Source organism: Ornithorhynchus anatinus, chromosome X1 (assembly GCF_004115215.2).
Source record: "Ornithorhynchus anatinus isolate Pmale09 chromosome X1, mOrnAna1.pri.v4, whole genome shotgun sequence".
NCBI classification, from domain to species: Eukaryota; Metazoa; Chordata; class Mammalia; order Monotremata; family Ornithorhynchidae; genus Ornithorhynchus; species Ornithorhynchus anatinus.
The window spans coordinates 80,798,939-80,813,509 of NC_041749.1; the positions used below are offsets into that span (position 1 = coordinate 80,798,939).

Genomic DNA, 14,571 nt, shown 5'->3' on the forward strand with positions numbered 1-14,571 from the left:
GCACGAAGTCAGGGGACATCTAGGGGAGGGGTGCAACCTGAACCCAGGAGTGGAAGTGTGCCCTGGATCCCTGAACCTCCCCTGCCTGGCCCTGCCCGGCCCTGGCCTGGGTCCCATCTCTGTCACAGTGTGATTCTGCCAACCATTTCAGGTGGAGAGTCTGTCCCAGCTCACACCGGAACTGCCCCCTTCTCCTCTCCTGCCGGATGGTCCTGAAGATGAGCTTACAGCTAAGAAGTGTCGAGCCCCACAGGAAGGGGCTGAGAGAAGCTTGGCAGGGGAGGAGGTGAGTATTGTCTTTGGGGGTGGGAAGCAGAAGGGGCAGAAGACCAGGAGTGGGAGCTGGGTGACTCCTACCCCAAGATCCCTCTCCTACCCTCTAGAGTAGGAGAAGAAGGCTGGAGGGTGGGATCCAGGGAAACCAAGCCCCTGCCACACTGAGCCCTGAGCTCCTGCCTCCCTGCCATCTCAAGCAAGATTTGAAAAATTCCCAGCTCCCCCCCAAATTCTAAGCATAGAATTCCAATATTCCTGGAATTTCTAAGGAGCATCTTCTTCTGAGTTTGTATCACTAAGCTTTCCGGTCTCCTGCCCATATTTATCATATACCTCAAATTCAGCATTTAGAATTCTTAACACCCCCCACCCCCACCAATTCCAAAGTGCAAGCCCATAGCTTGGGCATCCCAATATGCCTCGGGGCCCAGTGGAGGTGGAGGGGAACCATGCTTGGTCATGTGGACTGAGCCACTCTTCCCTCTCCATCTCCCCAGGACAAAGTCGCCCAGTGGAGGAGGAACAAACACAGCCGGAGCATCCGGCCTGCTCCTGCCGTCCAATGTAAGGAAGGCCCTTGCCCCAGTCTGGATGAGCTCTCTGCCCTGTTTGTATTCAGAGCAGGAAAGGTCGGACTGGTCAGGGGCTGGGTCAGGATGAACTAGGCGCCTCACCCCCCAGATCCCCCTTCCATAATACTCCAGCACTTGAGAGGGAAACGCCTCGCCCCACGTGGGCCCAACCCACTTCACTCTCCTCATCTTTTCCTTCCCTCAAGGAGGGAAGCAGGAGGAAATAGATCTCTCAGGCTGCTGGCACTGCCCTAGAGGTCTGGGCAGCCCTCTGACTCCCACCTCCTCCCTTCCTTTCGTCTGTGAGGGCACTGTTTAGAGAAGGCCAGAGAGGTGGTGTGCTCTGCTGCTAGGGCTGCTCTCAGGAGGGAATGACTAAGGAATGTCATCTGCATGCATCCTTGCCTCTAACCTTGATTTTAGGAGAGTACTGGCCACCAAGCTGGAATCCATTCTCTCCAGGATTCCTGATTCCCAAGCAAGCCATGCATGTCTACAGATCAGGCAGGAGGTGTACAGGAAGGGGCTGGTTCTTGTCCTCCCTCTTCCCTTGTCCCAGTTGCCCATCAGAGAGCAACCTAGACCCTACCACGGCAAAGGACTGGAGTGGGGCAGCCTGGCTACTAACCGCATCTGTCCCACGAAGTGCCACCTGCTCAAAGTGGAGTGGGAGTTTGGAGGGAGGAGTGTGGGTGCATGTGTGTGTGAGAGAGAGAGAGTGAGGGAGGGAGAGAGAGAGACTGAGACCACAGCTTCGACATCATGCTCTCGGTTCCTGCTTGTTCTGAATAGAATGGGTACTTCACCTCCTCTCTGCATCTTTCTCAGTCCTCTGCCTCCTGCTTTGTTCCCCAGCAACCACCTCCTCGCCTTGAAGTGGGTGGCTGTGTTTAGTCCCAGGTCAGGTCGGCCCTCCCCCACGGGAATCCTCCCTCCCTCCCTCTCCCCTACTAATCCCCCTCTTCCCAGGCCAGGACTTGCTCCCCAATTCCTCAGGCAATTGAATAGGGGCTGGCAGGAAAATTAGAGGGAAGTGGTGGGGAGGTTGACGGAGGAGGGAGTTAGGGGCCGTGGGCGTAGAAATGAGGGGGATGGGTGGAATAGCACGGGGTGTGTGGTGGGCGGGGGGGGGGGGGAATAGGAAGACTGGGAAGGAGACAGGATGGGGGAAGGAAGAAAAGGAGATGGAGGAGGAAGACGGGGAGGGAGAACTGATCCGCTCCTCCGCCTAGAACACATGGCAAATGTCACTGGGTGGGGGAGAGAGGGGGAGGGGAGGCGCCCAGCAAGAAGGGAGCAGAGGGAGGGGGCGCCTGGGCGGGGCGGGGCTTGGCTTCCCCCCACTCCCGTTCAGCCTGCACTCCCCCCACCCTGCCCGTAGGTCCGTCGGAGGAGCTGGAGCCGGCGTTGGCTCCGGAGGAAGATGCGGAGCCAGCGGGCGGGCAGCCGGCGGGGCTGTCAGTCAGCTGCTCCCCTGGCAGATCCCGCCCTCCCCCGGCCCCCACCGGCCCCGGCCCCGTCACCGCCGCCGGCAGCCCCGCAGCCCCGCAGCCCCCTATGGACTTGCCAGCGCCGGGCCCGGTCCTGGACCACCCGACCCGGGCCAGGCCCAGACCTCGCCGTCAGCACCGGCAGCCGCCCGGCCGCTTCCATGTGAGTAGCCCCGAGCCCTCCCCCCGCCCCCCCGCCCCCGCTCAGCGTGGAACGGCCGCCGCCCCCCACCTCCCAGTTCCCTGCAGCATCTCCGAACCCCTGAGGCTTGGGGGTGGGGGGTGCAGCCGGGCTCGGCGTTGCCTTGGTAACAGGCTGGGGGTTGTGGGGGAGCAAAGTTCGGGGAGGGGAGTGCGGGCAGGTGCGTGTGTCTGTATGTGCATGTCTGAATATCTGGGTCTGTGCGTCTCTTCGGCAATCTCAGCCCGTATGCAATCCGTGCCTGGCTTTCTCTGCCTATGTGTGCGTTGGTCGTGTATGTTGCATTTTGGAACTTTGTATGTATCTGGATATTTCTGTGAGCGTTTCTGTGGTGGTGAGCGTGTATGCGTCTATGTGAGCGTGTCTTTGAGTCTGCTGTATGTGTGATGGTGTCCGCCTGCGTGCATTTATTTATGTATCTGTGTGTCTGCATCTCTGCCTGAACGTGTCCTAGACTGTATCTGTACGAGTGCATATTGCTCGGTCTTTGGGTGTATCTTGCTGCTTCTCAGTTGGGGGTGGTGTGTGTGTGTGTTTTCTCTATGTGTCTATCTCTGTTAGTGGGTGTAGAGTATCTACCTCAGTGCTTAGTACAGTGCTTGACACATATAGTAAGCATTTAAAAAATACCATCGTTGTTATTATTACATGTGTCTATGTTTGTGTCTATGTGTGTCTGGGGCTCTGGGTGTGTCTAAATGTCCATATGCGTGTGTGTGTGTGTGTGTGTGTGTGCGCGCGCGCGCACCCGTGGCTGCTTATCCTCGGTGGTTGGCCCCGAAGAGAGTGTCCTAGTTCCCTCTCCCCTGGAATAGGCAGTATTGAAAATGCTGGTTTCGTGGCTCCCCTGCTGGGCCGGGACCCACTGGCTTCTAATGCCCTCGGCTGAATCTGCCGGGGACAGACCAGGTCCCTCCCAGCCCCAGGCCCAGCCCCTGCCCCTCCTACAGATGGAGAACTGCAGCCGGGTACCGGGAAGAGGGTTGGGCGGGGGAGCGAGCTGGGCGAGGGAGCCGAGGTCCCGAGGGAGATGCTGCAGGTGCTGGGGCTGGAACTGGCCAAGGCACCAGAAGTTTTCCCGGATAGTTTTCCCGTTTCCCAGAAAGGAATGGTCGAGGGGGCTCAGGACAGGGAGGGGCAACTTCGGAACACCTGCAACTGGCCCCCCCTAGCAGGAGCTCTCAAGAGTGAAGGGAATCGGTGGGATCATGAGAAAGTCCTTGTGAGCACCTGAGAGGGGGGGCTATGCTCATATGCCCTGGACACCTGCAGTAGGACTTGGATACAGGACTCAGCTGCTCAGGGTCTTGGGGTAGATGGAGGCAGTTACAGCCCGTGGTGGTGGTTGGTGGGAGGGAGTGGAGGGAATGGAGCGGGGACTAGAAGCAGCTTCCGTCTCGAACTCCTTCCTATGCTCACCCTCCCTGCTTGCTGGGGGCACCTTGGCCCAAGGGCAGGAAAACTGAACCCAGGAAGTTCCACTCTCCTTGTAACCTTGGCCCCGTGGTAGAATGTGGTGTGTGTGTGTGTTGGGGTGCTGAGGGGAGGTGGTGGCCGGGGGAAGAGGGAAGCTCCAGAAAGCTGCCCGCCAAGGCACCCAGGGGCTGAGGCAGGAAGAGAAGCAGAAGTCCTGTCCCCCGCCCTCCCCTCAGTTGGCTGACTTCCTTGAAGCGGGGCCCTGGCGACCCCAAGCTGCCCATTTCTGGGTCTCAACCGAAACCCAGATAGCTTGTTGCAGAGTTCTGGGGAGAGGGGAGAACTCTGCAGGGTGGGAGTGGCGGGGGTATGAGCACAGCTCTGCAAACTGGAGGTGGAGTGGATTGGGGGGGAGAAGTACCCACCAGCTAGGACCCTCTGTAGCTACAGAGTGGTTTGTCTAGGGGTAGTTGAGAGGGTTGGAGCTTTGGGAAGATGAGACAAAACCCCAGACAGGGAGCACCCATTCCGCACTCCCCGGACCCAATCCCGGAGGTGAGGTGGAGACAGGTTTCCTCTGGCTGTGGATCTTCCCCAGGTTTTCTGCCTTGAGCCCCTTCCCACCCCCAGTCCGGTCTCCCCTCCCCTCCCCCACGGCATCTGCTTTTTCTCAGCCACCCCTCAACCTCCCATTTTCACTCTGAAGTCCAAATCCAATTTTCCCTTCGGTTTTAGAGAACTACCCCAGAGTCTGATCCACCGATTCCCAGGAGCACTCCCTCTCATCCCTTGCCAGCTCAGACCAGCTGTCTTCTTTAGACACTCTGGTCCTTGCGGGGGAGAGGGGGTGAGCGCCTTCTCCTCTGCTGCTCCTGCCCTCCAGCTACCCGTAGTCTAGGATGATTCTTCCTTCAGAGTGCGTGGAGGGTTGGTGTGGAGTGGTTGGGGGTGGGCGGTGCCTGTATCCAGTTGGGTCTGCTCGGGATGGCCCTTCGGGCCAGCTGGAGGAAGACTGTCAGCTGGGCACTGCAGGAAGGAAGTCGTGGTGGAGGGGGTTGGAGGAGATGCCGGGAGTCTGACGCAGCATGAGGGGAGGGGGGAGGAGGAGGAGGAGACAGAGACTGCAGGGAACTTCACTGGCAGATTCCCTCGGATGAGGGGGAAGAGTGTGGTTAACCGTGTGTGTGTGCGCGCGCGCGCCTGGGACCGCATGCATGTGTGTCCGTAAGTGTATGGATGTGTTTCTTCTCATCTTCCCAGGATCACCTCCTGACCCCCCACCCCAAAACACACACAGCCCACCCCTGGCGCCCAGCCTTGCTGGCCAGACCCAGGGAAGCCAGTCCCTTCCCCCCGCCCCCGAGGCTTCAGGAAATGTCGGGGATTGGCCCCTTGGCTATCCCCTCCTCCCAGGCCCGGGCTTAGCAGGTGGCACTCCCTAAGGCCGAACGAGGGCCAGCCATGGGAAGCTGCGGTCCACCAGCTGGGGAAGCTGTCCTTGGCCAGAGGCTCAGATCCCAGGAAGGTTTCCATTTACTCCCAGGTGCCCCCGGCTGTCCCCGAGGAGAACGGGGCAAGCACACGGGTGGATGAGGGTGTGGAGGAGTTCTTCTCCCGGAGGGTGATACAGCGGGAGCGGCTGTGAGTGACAGGGTGGGGGGGCAAGTGAGTGGGTTGGTGACTGGCTGGTGGGGGAGGGACTGGGTGGGGATGCTGGAGGAGCTCTAAGTGCCCCAGGTACCCCGGGGAGAGCTCAGCCCCTGCTCGCCTGCTCTCTGGCCCAAATGGCCCCACGTGGGGAGGGAGGGTCGAAGTGGGGGCTGTCCCCCCACCTGCTGGGACTGGCTGCAGGCGGGAGGCAGGGGACACAGGCTGGGGTGGGCGAGCAGGGGCTGTGGGCCCCCCAATGGAGCTCCCGGGCATGTCCCCCCACAGCCTGTCCACCTTGGGCGCGCCCCCGGACCACACTGGCCCGCCCCCGAGTGGCCGCACGCTTCGGAAGAAGCTGGGGACCTTGTTCGCCTTCAGGAAGCCGCGGTCAGCGCGGGGTGGGGGCAGCCGGACCGAGCCAGAAGGGAGCCCTGGGGCTGCCCGGGGCCGCAAGGCCACGCTCACTGACCTGCTCCGGCCGCCCAGCCGGCCCGGCCGTGGGGATGAGGTGGGGGGCTCTGAGGGAGGGCCCAGCAGCACCCCTGACCCCGCCCGTCGGAGTCGGCCCCGCTATGCCCGTGATGGCAAAGCCCAATCCCTGATCCTGCTGCCTGGGGACGAGGAGGAGGCATTGGGGGTGCGGCCAGACAAGGTGAGACTCCCCACCCGCGTCCCCCACTTCGCCTTGTTCCCGTTTCTCCCCTCGGCCCCTCCCCCCAGTCCCAGAAGGAGTGACCCAGCTCTTTTATGCCCCATTATGTGTGGGGAGGGGGCAGCGGCTAAAGGCAGCACACGACCCCCCCCCCCAACCTGCCTCCCAATTTGGGGGGGGTGGAGCAGACAGGACCTCTCTAACCTTTCATGTCCCCTTATGTGACAGCACAAGGCAAGGACAATTGACGGGGGGGGGGGGGGGGGGGCAGGGGGGAGGCGAGAAAGAGGAAAGCCACCCCAGGATCGCTTAGATCCAAGCTAAGCTGTGGGTGGGAGGAGGGTCCTAGGACTGGATCCCCCCTCCCTACGATCCCCATTTCCCCTACAGCGGCGGCCTCTGGAGCGGGGGGATACGGAGCTGCCCCCCTCGTTTGAGCAACGGGTGCAGGTGATGCTCCAGCGTATTGGCATGGGCCGAAGCGGGGCCGAGGCCAAAAGAAAGCAGGTGAGGGGGGCGGGGAGCAGGCCCCCTGGAGGAAGGGGCGGGGTCGGGTAGGGGTCCCGGGGCTGGGAACCGACTCTCTCAGCTGAACGGTCAGAGATGGTCCTGAAAAGCGGCAGCAGGTTCAAGAGAGGCTCAGATCAGTTTGTGAACCAGTGATCCATGAGTTACCAGAGGGATATTTTGGGATGTCGGATGGTCCCCCCCTTCTCTCTCCCCCTCCCTTCCTTCCCTTGAGGGTTCATGTCAAGGAGGGCAACCATCCCACAGTTCCTCCACGCATCCTGTGTTAGAATGAGCATTGGTCTGCCCCAATAATACAGTGCTTATGGTCTTGTCCTCCCACCCCCTACTCCTCACTCTCCCACAGTGCAAAGATGGGGAGATCAAGAAGGCTGGCTCCGATGGTGAGTGGGGTCTGGGGTGGGGTGGGGTGGTGCACCGGCTGAGCTGCAGGAGGGGTGGGGGCAGATCTGAACCAAGAAGCTGGCAGTGCAGGGAGACCTACCAATGACTCCCCCGGCCACTTTTGCCCCAGGAGTCAGGGCTGGTGAGTTGGCAGGGGAGGGGGAGGGGAAACCAGATGGACAGAGATCGTTCTATCTGGCGCTAGAATGGGGAAAGAGTCACATGTCAAGGAGATTGGGAGGAGGGTAGAGGCTAGTGAGCTGGGCTGCTTAGCTCCAAGGTCTTCTAGGTGACATCATGGACAGCTCGACTGAGTCCCCGCCCCTCTTGCTCAAGTCCCGCACCCACTCAGTCTCTGCAGGTACAGGCTGGAGGCGGCTTGGGTCGGGGTGTGGGGGGCTGAGGAATGCCTCAGGAATAGGGAAATCGGGTGTGGGAATGTGGGGAGTTCAAGGGGTGGGGGAGTAAAGTAGCCCTGCTGTTGTACTCCCCTGGCTAACCCACTCCTCCCCTGCTAACCTCCCTTCTTTGCAGACCCGTCATGCCGCCTGGTCCCAGGGAGCCGGGGGGCTGGTCAGGGGGGCTGGAAGGTGCTGGGGCAGCAGCTGAACGCAGAGCTACGGGGGAGGGGCTGGGAACGGGCCGCATCACCCTCTCGGACTCCCTCCCCTGCTCGCTGCCCTGCTCTGCTGCAGCCAGAGCCTAGTCCCCTCCATCCCAGCCTGTCTCGGGGCTCCCCCGCTCGCAGGACCAGCAACGCCGGGGACACAAGGCCCCCCCGGCAGTTGGGCCCAGAGGCCTGGAGTGAAGGTATGGTGGAAAAGGCACAGGTAGAGGGGCAGGGATGTGCCTGTGGGCCTGGGAAGTCACCCATACTAACATGGTTTCCCTCTGCCCTCACCGCCTCCTGCCACTTGCCCCTGTTCCACATACATCTGACTACAGGGCCTCGCAGGAGGTGGGAGGCAATGGACTGGACCAGGAAGGGCTCACATCTCTGTTCCCCCGCAGACAATCGACTGACTCCCCACATATGGGGAAGGGCTCCAGCCGCCCGGCGAGCCGTGTCTGTGCACGAGGAGCAGTTCCAGACACCGGCCTATGGGACGGTGCCGGATGGTGAGCTGGCGCCTTTCTTCCCCCCAGCCAATCCTCTCTGAGGGCCCGAGGGAGGTCGGGTCCCAGTCCCCATGCCCAGCTGTGCTCCTCTGGCCCTCTTTTCACCCTTGCTGCAGCCTCATTTCTCATTGCAGAGAGTCAGGTGCCTATGCGGCTCCAGCGCTCACCTGTCCTCAAACGCCGACCCCGAGTTGAGGTCTCACCTGCGGCTTCCCCCTCGTTGGGTCTGGGTAAGATGGTGGGATGGCAGGTTGCAGAGGGCCGGGTGGGGACGACGACCAACGCTGGGGCTGGAACCTAAGGTCCAGCTAAGGGGTGCCCCCTCAGGGTGAGGGCTCATTTCACCCCGGCTGCTCCCTTATGCCTCGCAGGTTCAGCCCTGGATCCGGAGCATCACCGGCCGGGGCCCGAGGAGCCAGATGCCCCCGTGGGCGGGGCACCCCCAGCCGGAGAGCTGCCTCCTGGGCTACAGCCTCCCCCCACCAGTCCTCTGCTCACTGGCACCAACCAAAGAGCAGAGAGCCCTGCCCTCCCTGACCCCTGACACTGACACCGATGCCGCATGAGATTATTTTATTAAAAAACTAAACTGACTGCCCTGGGATGAGCCCCCTGACTGGTGGGAGGGGAGAAAATAGGAACGAGACAGAGCAGGTCTTCACCCCTGTCTCCAGCCCAATTTGGGAGTGCACACCCATCAGGTTAGGCCTCAGCTGGCTCCTGCTCCGTCAGGACCTGACAGGCCCAGGCCAGAAGCTCTTTAGTGATCCTGGAGAGAGCAGAAGCCCAGGTCAGGGGGGGCAAGGGGGCGAGGGGTGGGGGGGAGGGGCTAGCTCTGGAACGGAGCACTTTTGGAAAAATGGAGCCTAGGCCCATGAACTCCACAGCTGTGGCTGGATTGCAAATGAGAACACTGAGGTCGTTCTGGCCTCATGACTCCATGGGGTGGGAGGGGTGGGGAGGTAACTCACCTGGTGGCCCTGACTTCAGTGCAAAGCTGAGTAGAGGGGACAGGGTAGTGGTACTGGAAGGAGGAGCCATCCTTGTGATGCTGTGGAGGGGCCTGGGGGGGGGGGGGGGGAAGAGAGGTAAGAAGAGATGGTGTTTCCACTTTGTCCTCCCCCAGCCCAGGCCAGTTACCCACGCAGGCCAACCCCGCACGATATCCAATGGCATCTCACCCTGGCTGGGCTGCCCTGGGGGAGATTCTCCGGGGGAGGAGCAGCTGTTTCGGGCCCATCAGGTGCAGTGTCCCAGACCCTCTTGACATTCCTGTGGCCCACAAACTCCAGCATGGGCATCAGGCCCCCGGGTCTCTTGGTTCCTGGCGGACCCACACCCTGGGCTCTGCCTCCTGTTGCTATTTGCCCCCTAGAAACCTGCCCCCAAGCAGGGAGGACAGGGCTTCGGCCCCTGGCGTAACCGGCAGAGAGCACAACGGGGTCCCTGGCGCTCTGGGCCCGGCCCATGGAGGGCACAGGCCTAAACGAAGAGGATGTCTGCTTGGGAGATGCGACGATGTCAGAGCGGCGGCTGTCCTGGGACGCACGGCTTGCTTCAGCGATGGCCGCCAAGAGCAGGGCTTCTGGAAATAGACACCACCACACTCAGAGAAAAGACTCCCCTGCGAGAGGAGGAGGAAGAGGAGGAAGTAGGCCTCAGGCCAGGCCAAATACCTCTAGCCACTATTCTGGCCAGAGAGAGTCACTAGCTAGGGCCAAGAGAAGTTGTGATGACTCCAACCCCTTTTACAGGCTCCTCTCCACAGGAACGGCCCCACTCTCATTCCCCGAAAGTACCTGGGTTCCTGCTGCCTCTGGAGGATGGCCGTCATGCCTTCCTCCCCTCCACTACTCACCATCAGAGGAAGAGGAGGCGGCACAGGAACAGGAGGAGGTGGAGGAGGACGAACAGGAGGAGGAGGAGGTGGTCAGCGTGAGGGAGAGGCAGGGGTGCAGAGTCCAGGGGTGGCTAGAGGTCCTATCTGGGCTCGGGAGCAAAAAATGGCACTCCAAGTCTTGAGGGGATCCTAGCGGGAAAAAACAGCCATTCACCCTCTTACCAGAGACCTGGGAAAAGACAGCTGTGCCCACCACTGTCCCAGCACCGGGGGCTCCGGCCCCAAACCCAACCTGGGGCGTGATCTGCCCCCAGGAAGCCAAGAGCCGCCTCCTCTTCCTCGTCGGTGCATAGCCGCAGAGCCGGGACAGTGAAGACAGCTTCTCCCTTGTTGGGGTAGAGAAAAGGACATGGCCCTGTTCAAGTCCTGGGCGGGGAGGAGAAGAGTGCAAGGGCCCTGGAGGGACATCGTTTCCCTCTGACATTCCACTCCCAACCTGGGAACCCACCCAGCTCTTGGCTTCCAATTTCTGCAGTTCCCATCCCCAAGACTGACCTTGGCGTTCCTGCGGGCAACTGCCCACTGGGTAGAGAGTACTTTTTCGGGGGCCCCTTCTGGCTCTTGCAAGTCCAGGCAATCCTGGGCTAGCTGGGTCAGCACCTCACGCTGGCCTTCATGCATCTCCTCTAGCAGCTGGGACAACGCAGTGCCTATGAGGGGAAAGGGAAGCAGGGAAGGGCTGGGAGTTGCTAAGGAATGGACCTCCATGGCAACAAGAGAATCTCACCCTAGGAATTCTTCCCCCTCACCAGCTCCCCCACCCCACCCCTGGTTCAACCACCACAGCTCTGCTGCTCTTAACAGTCAAGGTCCCCCAAATGCCCCACCTTAGGGATTTTCAAACTCCCCTTTCCCAGTCCCTATAGGTCCCTAAGTACCTGAACTGGGAAGGTTTCTCTCTTGGAGCTGTTTTCTACAAGGGAAGAGCAGAGTTTGGCACGGCTGGGGAGGCACGCCCTAAGATCCATCAGTGGTATTTATTGGGCCCTTGGTCCAGGGCTCTGCCCAGGGGATAAGTGCTTGGAAGAGTACAAGAGAGTTAGACACAATCCCTGTCTTCGAGGAGTTTCCAATCTAGTGCGAGAAGACAAACCCTAGAGGGAAAGACCAAAAGCACTGCTAATACCGACCACGAACGGTTGTCTATCCAACGAGTCTTCTACCTCTGATCACAGAAACGGGCCACTTGCCACCCATCCTGATGGGTAGTTGGAATCTTGTAACACTCCTAGCTTGCCCTTTAACCACCCACTTACGGATCACTCACTCAAATTCTTCTGGAAGCCATCTGTATCATCTGCCTGCGTAACTTCCTGTGGTAATGAATTTCACCCTTGGGGTGACCCCTCTCCCTCAGAGTGGACCACACCAGGCTACGAGCTGGAGAGTCTTGAGGTCCAGAGCTTGGTGCTGGGATCTTTAGGGAGACACCCCCCAGCCTTCTCCTTGCCCCCGAGCCCCACTCACTGCCACAGCTCGTCCAGTCGCTTGCGTATCGTGGGGTCCTCTTTACTGTCACAAATCCCAGAACTCCATCTCCTGGGGACACAAGGACTTTAACACCTCTTCCCCCAGGGAGACCAACCCGTCACGGAAAATGGGGACCCCTGCCTCCAGGAAAGGGGATTAAGCCAAGGACATGGGGAAGGGGGTGACAAGGCCCATGAGACAGCAGAGAGGGAAGAAAACAATGCTTTACCAGTCAGTCAGCACCTGCCGGGGTTGCTCTAGAGGCAACAGGCTGAAACTGTGGACAGTCAGATAGAACTCCCAGTCCTCCTGAAGGAGATTGTGGGATGGCTGGGTTAGGCACAACAACAGAAATCGGCTCCTTCCCTCTTTGCACACCCCTCCCCTCAGGCTAGTATGCTGGTCCCTCCCGTCAACGAGCTCCTCTGTCTGTCCTGCTGGGCTCTCCCCTCAGCACTTCCCCTCCACTCACCAGGCGAGGCCCCTCCCGGAGAGAAACCGTGTACTCCTGCAACACAATCAGTTGTCCCACTGCTCGTCGGAATCCAAACTGCTTCTCCTCCCTGTGAGGACCAAGCCCGTCACTGACAGTGAGAGGAAACTGGGACTAACTGGAAGACAGCTCTGGCAAGCAGATAAGAGGCGGCACAGGTGTTCCGGAGGGAATGGTTCAGAGGCACCGAACCTCGCTTTGCCCCGGCCGCGCCATTCTTCCTTCCCACTGCCATGGGAGGGAGGTGCGGGGTGGCGAACACATGGAGTGTGAGCCTTGCTAGGGCAATGGGTTGGAGGTGACCCGGTGGCCCCACAGGGCCTCTCTCCAGCCCGGACTGATTCAGCCCGTCCCCTCCACCCCCACCTCATCACCCACCCAGTCGCTCGGTAACCTATCACACCCTTGCCACGCTCCCTGACCCCCACCCTGCCCCAAGCCACCGTGCTGCTTCCGGGGCCAAGGAGGCGTCAACAGCCCGCTCACTCCCTCCTCCCTCTCGCACCGCCGCTGGCCACTGAGCAGCGGTTAGGGGATGTGAGTGGAGAACTTTCTGTGGAGGGAGAGTAGCCCCGAGACCCACCAGGATGGCGCTTGGCACTCCCTGCCTCAGTTTCCCAGAATCCTCACACACTTTGGGTTCAAGCAGCTGTCTGGCCTTTGTCCAACCCAAACTGTGGCTCTGTCTCCAACCGGGAAACTGTTGGTTCGGCCCAAGCCCACGCTCCCAGCTGGAGGCGGGGAGAACCGTTCTGGGTGCAGGGCAAGTAGGAGAGGGGCAGGGTCCCTTCCTGGGGGTTTCTGCCTCCTGCCTGACAGATGGGAGCCAGGGAGAGGCCGAAGCACTGGGTCTCCACCCCCCAGCGGCCCCTCTTCTGATTTTTACATTAGCCCCGTTTCAGCTCAGGGTGTCAGCACGTTCCTCTGCATCCCCGATGTAACCTGCATGACCTCATGGGTGCACAGACAATACTCTTCTTTTTAAAAAAAAAAAAAACCTTCCACCCCTGCCCATCGCACACGCCCCAAGGTACCACTACTCACCAGGACGTACTGCTTGTGGCTTCCCCGGTTATTAAGCAACAGACACAGCTGACTCCATCGGATACACGTACCACATCCTCCGAACCTGGCCACTTTTTGGCCCCTTCGGCATCCTGTATAACCTGCTCATCACATATACGTTAGATCAGTGACCCTTCCTACATCCCTCTTGCTGATCAATTAATCGTATTTACAGAGCGCGGAGTGTCATGCTCCCACCACGGTAAAGGTGGAGAACTGAGACAGGGTACGAGGCCTAGACTCCACAGGTGATCGGGCTAGTTCCTCCAGAGACTAACTCGGTTAGTCCCCCTGCCTCCCTGCCAGAGGCAAGGGTCCTCCGGAGCCACCCCGGGCCCCCCTCCTTCCATCCCCTCACCTCCAGCAACTGCCCAGGCAGGGGTCTGTCGGACCAGCATCCGTTGGAGTTCAGCAGCAACTCCTGGATCCAGGGCTGCAGGGCAAGGTTCCCCGAAAAGGCCATTGGCGGAAAGGTATATGGGAGTGGGGCTAGAAGTCCCTGCGGACAAAGGGGAGAGAGGAAGGGAAGCGAGAGCCCCTCCGGCCAGGTTATCGGAGTTAAGGGCCCTGTGTCTGAACCGCATCTAAGGACACCCGGGTCCCTGGTGCATATGCTCCCCTCCAAGCCACTCCTCCTCCCTCCCCTCGCGTCCTGGGTGTGCGGGTGCCCGAACCGGTGGCACTCTCCCCTCCCCCGCTCACGGGTAGACACCCCGGGCGGGACCCGTCCCCGGTGTTCCCCTGGTCCTCCCTCCGGCCCCGAGATCCTCACTCACCTAGGGGGACGATGCGGGGAAGGCCCAGTCGCTCGTTGCGGGCCTATCTGAAGTCGTACTGGGCGGAGGGGCTCCTATCCGCGGCCGAATGAGCGGTCCTCCGGCCAGGTCCGAGTGCCGTTGCGCCCTCGGGTGCCGAAGCTAACCTGCTAAAGCCGAGCCGATCCTGGTTCCCATAAAATCGACGACCGCGGCCGCTCGCCCCTCCCCCGACCCCAGGAAGAGGAAACGGGGTCGGGGCCGGGGAAGCGGAAGCGGAAGTCTAGCCCGCCGTCCGCCGCCCCGCCTCCCTGCACTTCCCAGTCTGGCCGACGGGGGAGCCCGTTGGCTCACTCAGTCAATCCTAGCGCTTGAGCGCTCACTGGATGCACAGCACTGTACTAAGCGCTGGGGAGGGTACACTAGCACAATAAACAGACACATCCCCTGCCCACAACGGGCTGACAGTCCCGTCTACAGTCTACAGTCAGCGCTTAGAACAGCGCTTGGCACATAATATTCATTCATTCATTCAATAGTATTTTTTGAGAGCTTACTATGTGCAGAGCACTGTACTAAGCGCTTGGAATGTACAAATC

At 60.6% G+C, this 14,571-nt stretch overlaps 2 protein-coding genes across 3 annotated transcripts in view; one reads left to right on the forward strand and one right to left on the reverse strand.

Annotated features, from left to right (window-relative positions):
* Positions 1–8,883, forward strand: part of CARMIL2 (capping protein regulator and myosin 1 linker 2) — a 24,460-nt gene extending 15,577 nt beyond the window's left edge. Inside the window, exons 29-40 of one of the 2 annotated variants that reach the window (XM_029051177.1) lie at positions 152–286; positions 774–840; positions 2,230–2,501; positions 5,500–5,597; positions 5,892–6,258; positions 6,649–6,765; positions 7,133–7,169; positions 7,460–7,531; positions 7,705–7,980; positions 8,182–8,289; positions 8,424–8,519; positions 8,661–8,883. In XM_029051177.1, coding sequence (XP_028907010.1) covers positions 152–286; positions 774–840; positions 2,230–2,501; positions 5,500–5,597; positions 5,892–6,258; positions 6,649–6,765; positions 7,133–7,169; positions 7,460–7,531; positions 7,705–7,980; positions 8,182–8,289; positions 8,424–8,519; positions 8,661–8,833 — 1,818 coding nt within the window. In that variant the 3' untranslated portion in view covers positions 8,834–8,883. The remainder of the gene's footprint in view (positions 1–151; positions 287–773; positions 841–2,229; positions 2,502–5,499; positions 5,598–5,891; positions 6,259–6,648; positions 6,766–7,132; positions 7,170–7,459; positions 7,532–7,704; positions 7,981–8,181; positions 8,290–8,423; positions 8,520–8,660) is intronic. The other variant, XM_029051180.1, reaches the window with a different exon arrangement.
* ACD (ACD shelterin complex subunit and telomerase recruitment factor) lies at positions 8,848–14,219 on the reverse strand. The gene is made up of 13 exons (XM_029051181.2): positions 13,994–14,219; positions 13,576–13,716; positions 13,197–13,318; positions 12,132–12,222; positions 11,889–11,968; positions 11,657–11,728; positions 11,068–11,102; positions 10,685–10,839; positions 10,422–10,515; positions 10,148–10,318; positions 9,471–9,874; positions 9,261–9,352; positions 8,848–9,058 (listed from the first exon to the last, which is right to left on the reverse strand). Exons 2-13 carry the CDS (start codon positions 13,678–13,680, stop codon positions 8,992–8,994), a joined length of 1,488 nt encoding a protein of 495 aa, XP_028907014.1. The 5' UTR covers positions 13,681–13,716; positions 13,994–14,219; the 3' UTR covers positions 8,848–8,991.
* Between the last annotated feature and the right edge of the window lie 352 nt (positions 14,220–14,571).

Excerpts from the sequence above, each read along its gene's own strand:
- ACD (XM_029051181.2), bottom strand. The coding sequence starts at position 13,680 with ATGGCCTTTTCGGGGAACCTTGCCCTGCAGCCCTGGATCCAGGAGTTG. Across the intron at positions 12,223-13,196 it reads GCCACAAGCAGTACGTCCTG|GGAGGAGAAGCAGTTTGGAT; the intron begins GTGAGTAGTGGT and ends TGGTCCTCACAG. Across the intron at positions 9,059-9,260 it reads ACTGAAGTCAGGGCCACCAG|GATCACTAAAGAGCTTCTGG; the intron begins GTGAGTTACCTC and ends TGCTCTCTCCAG.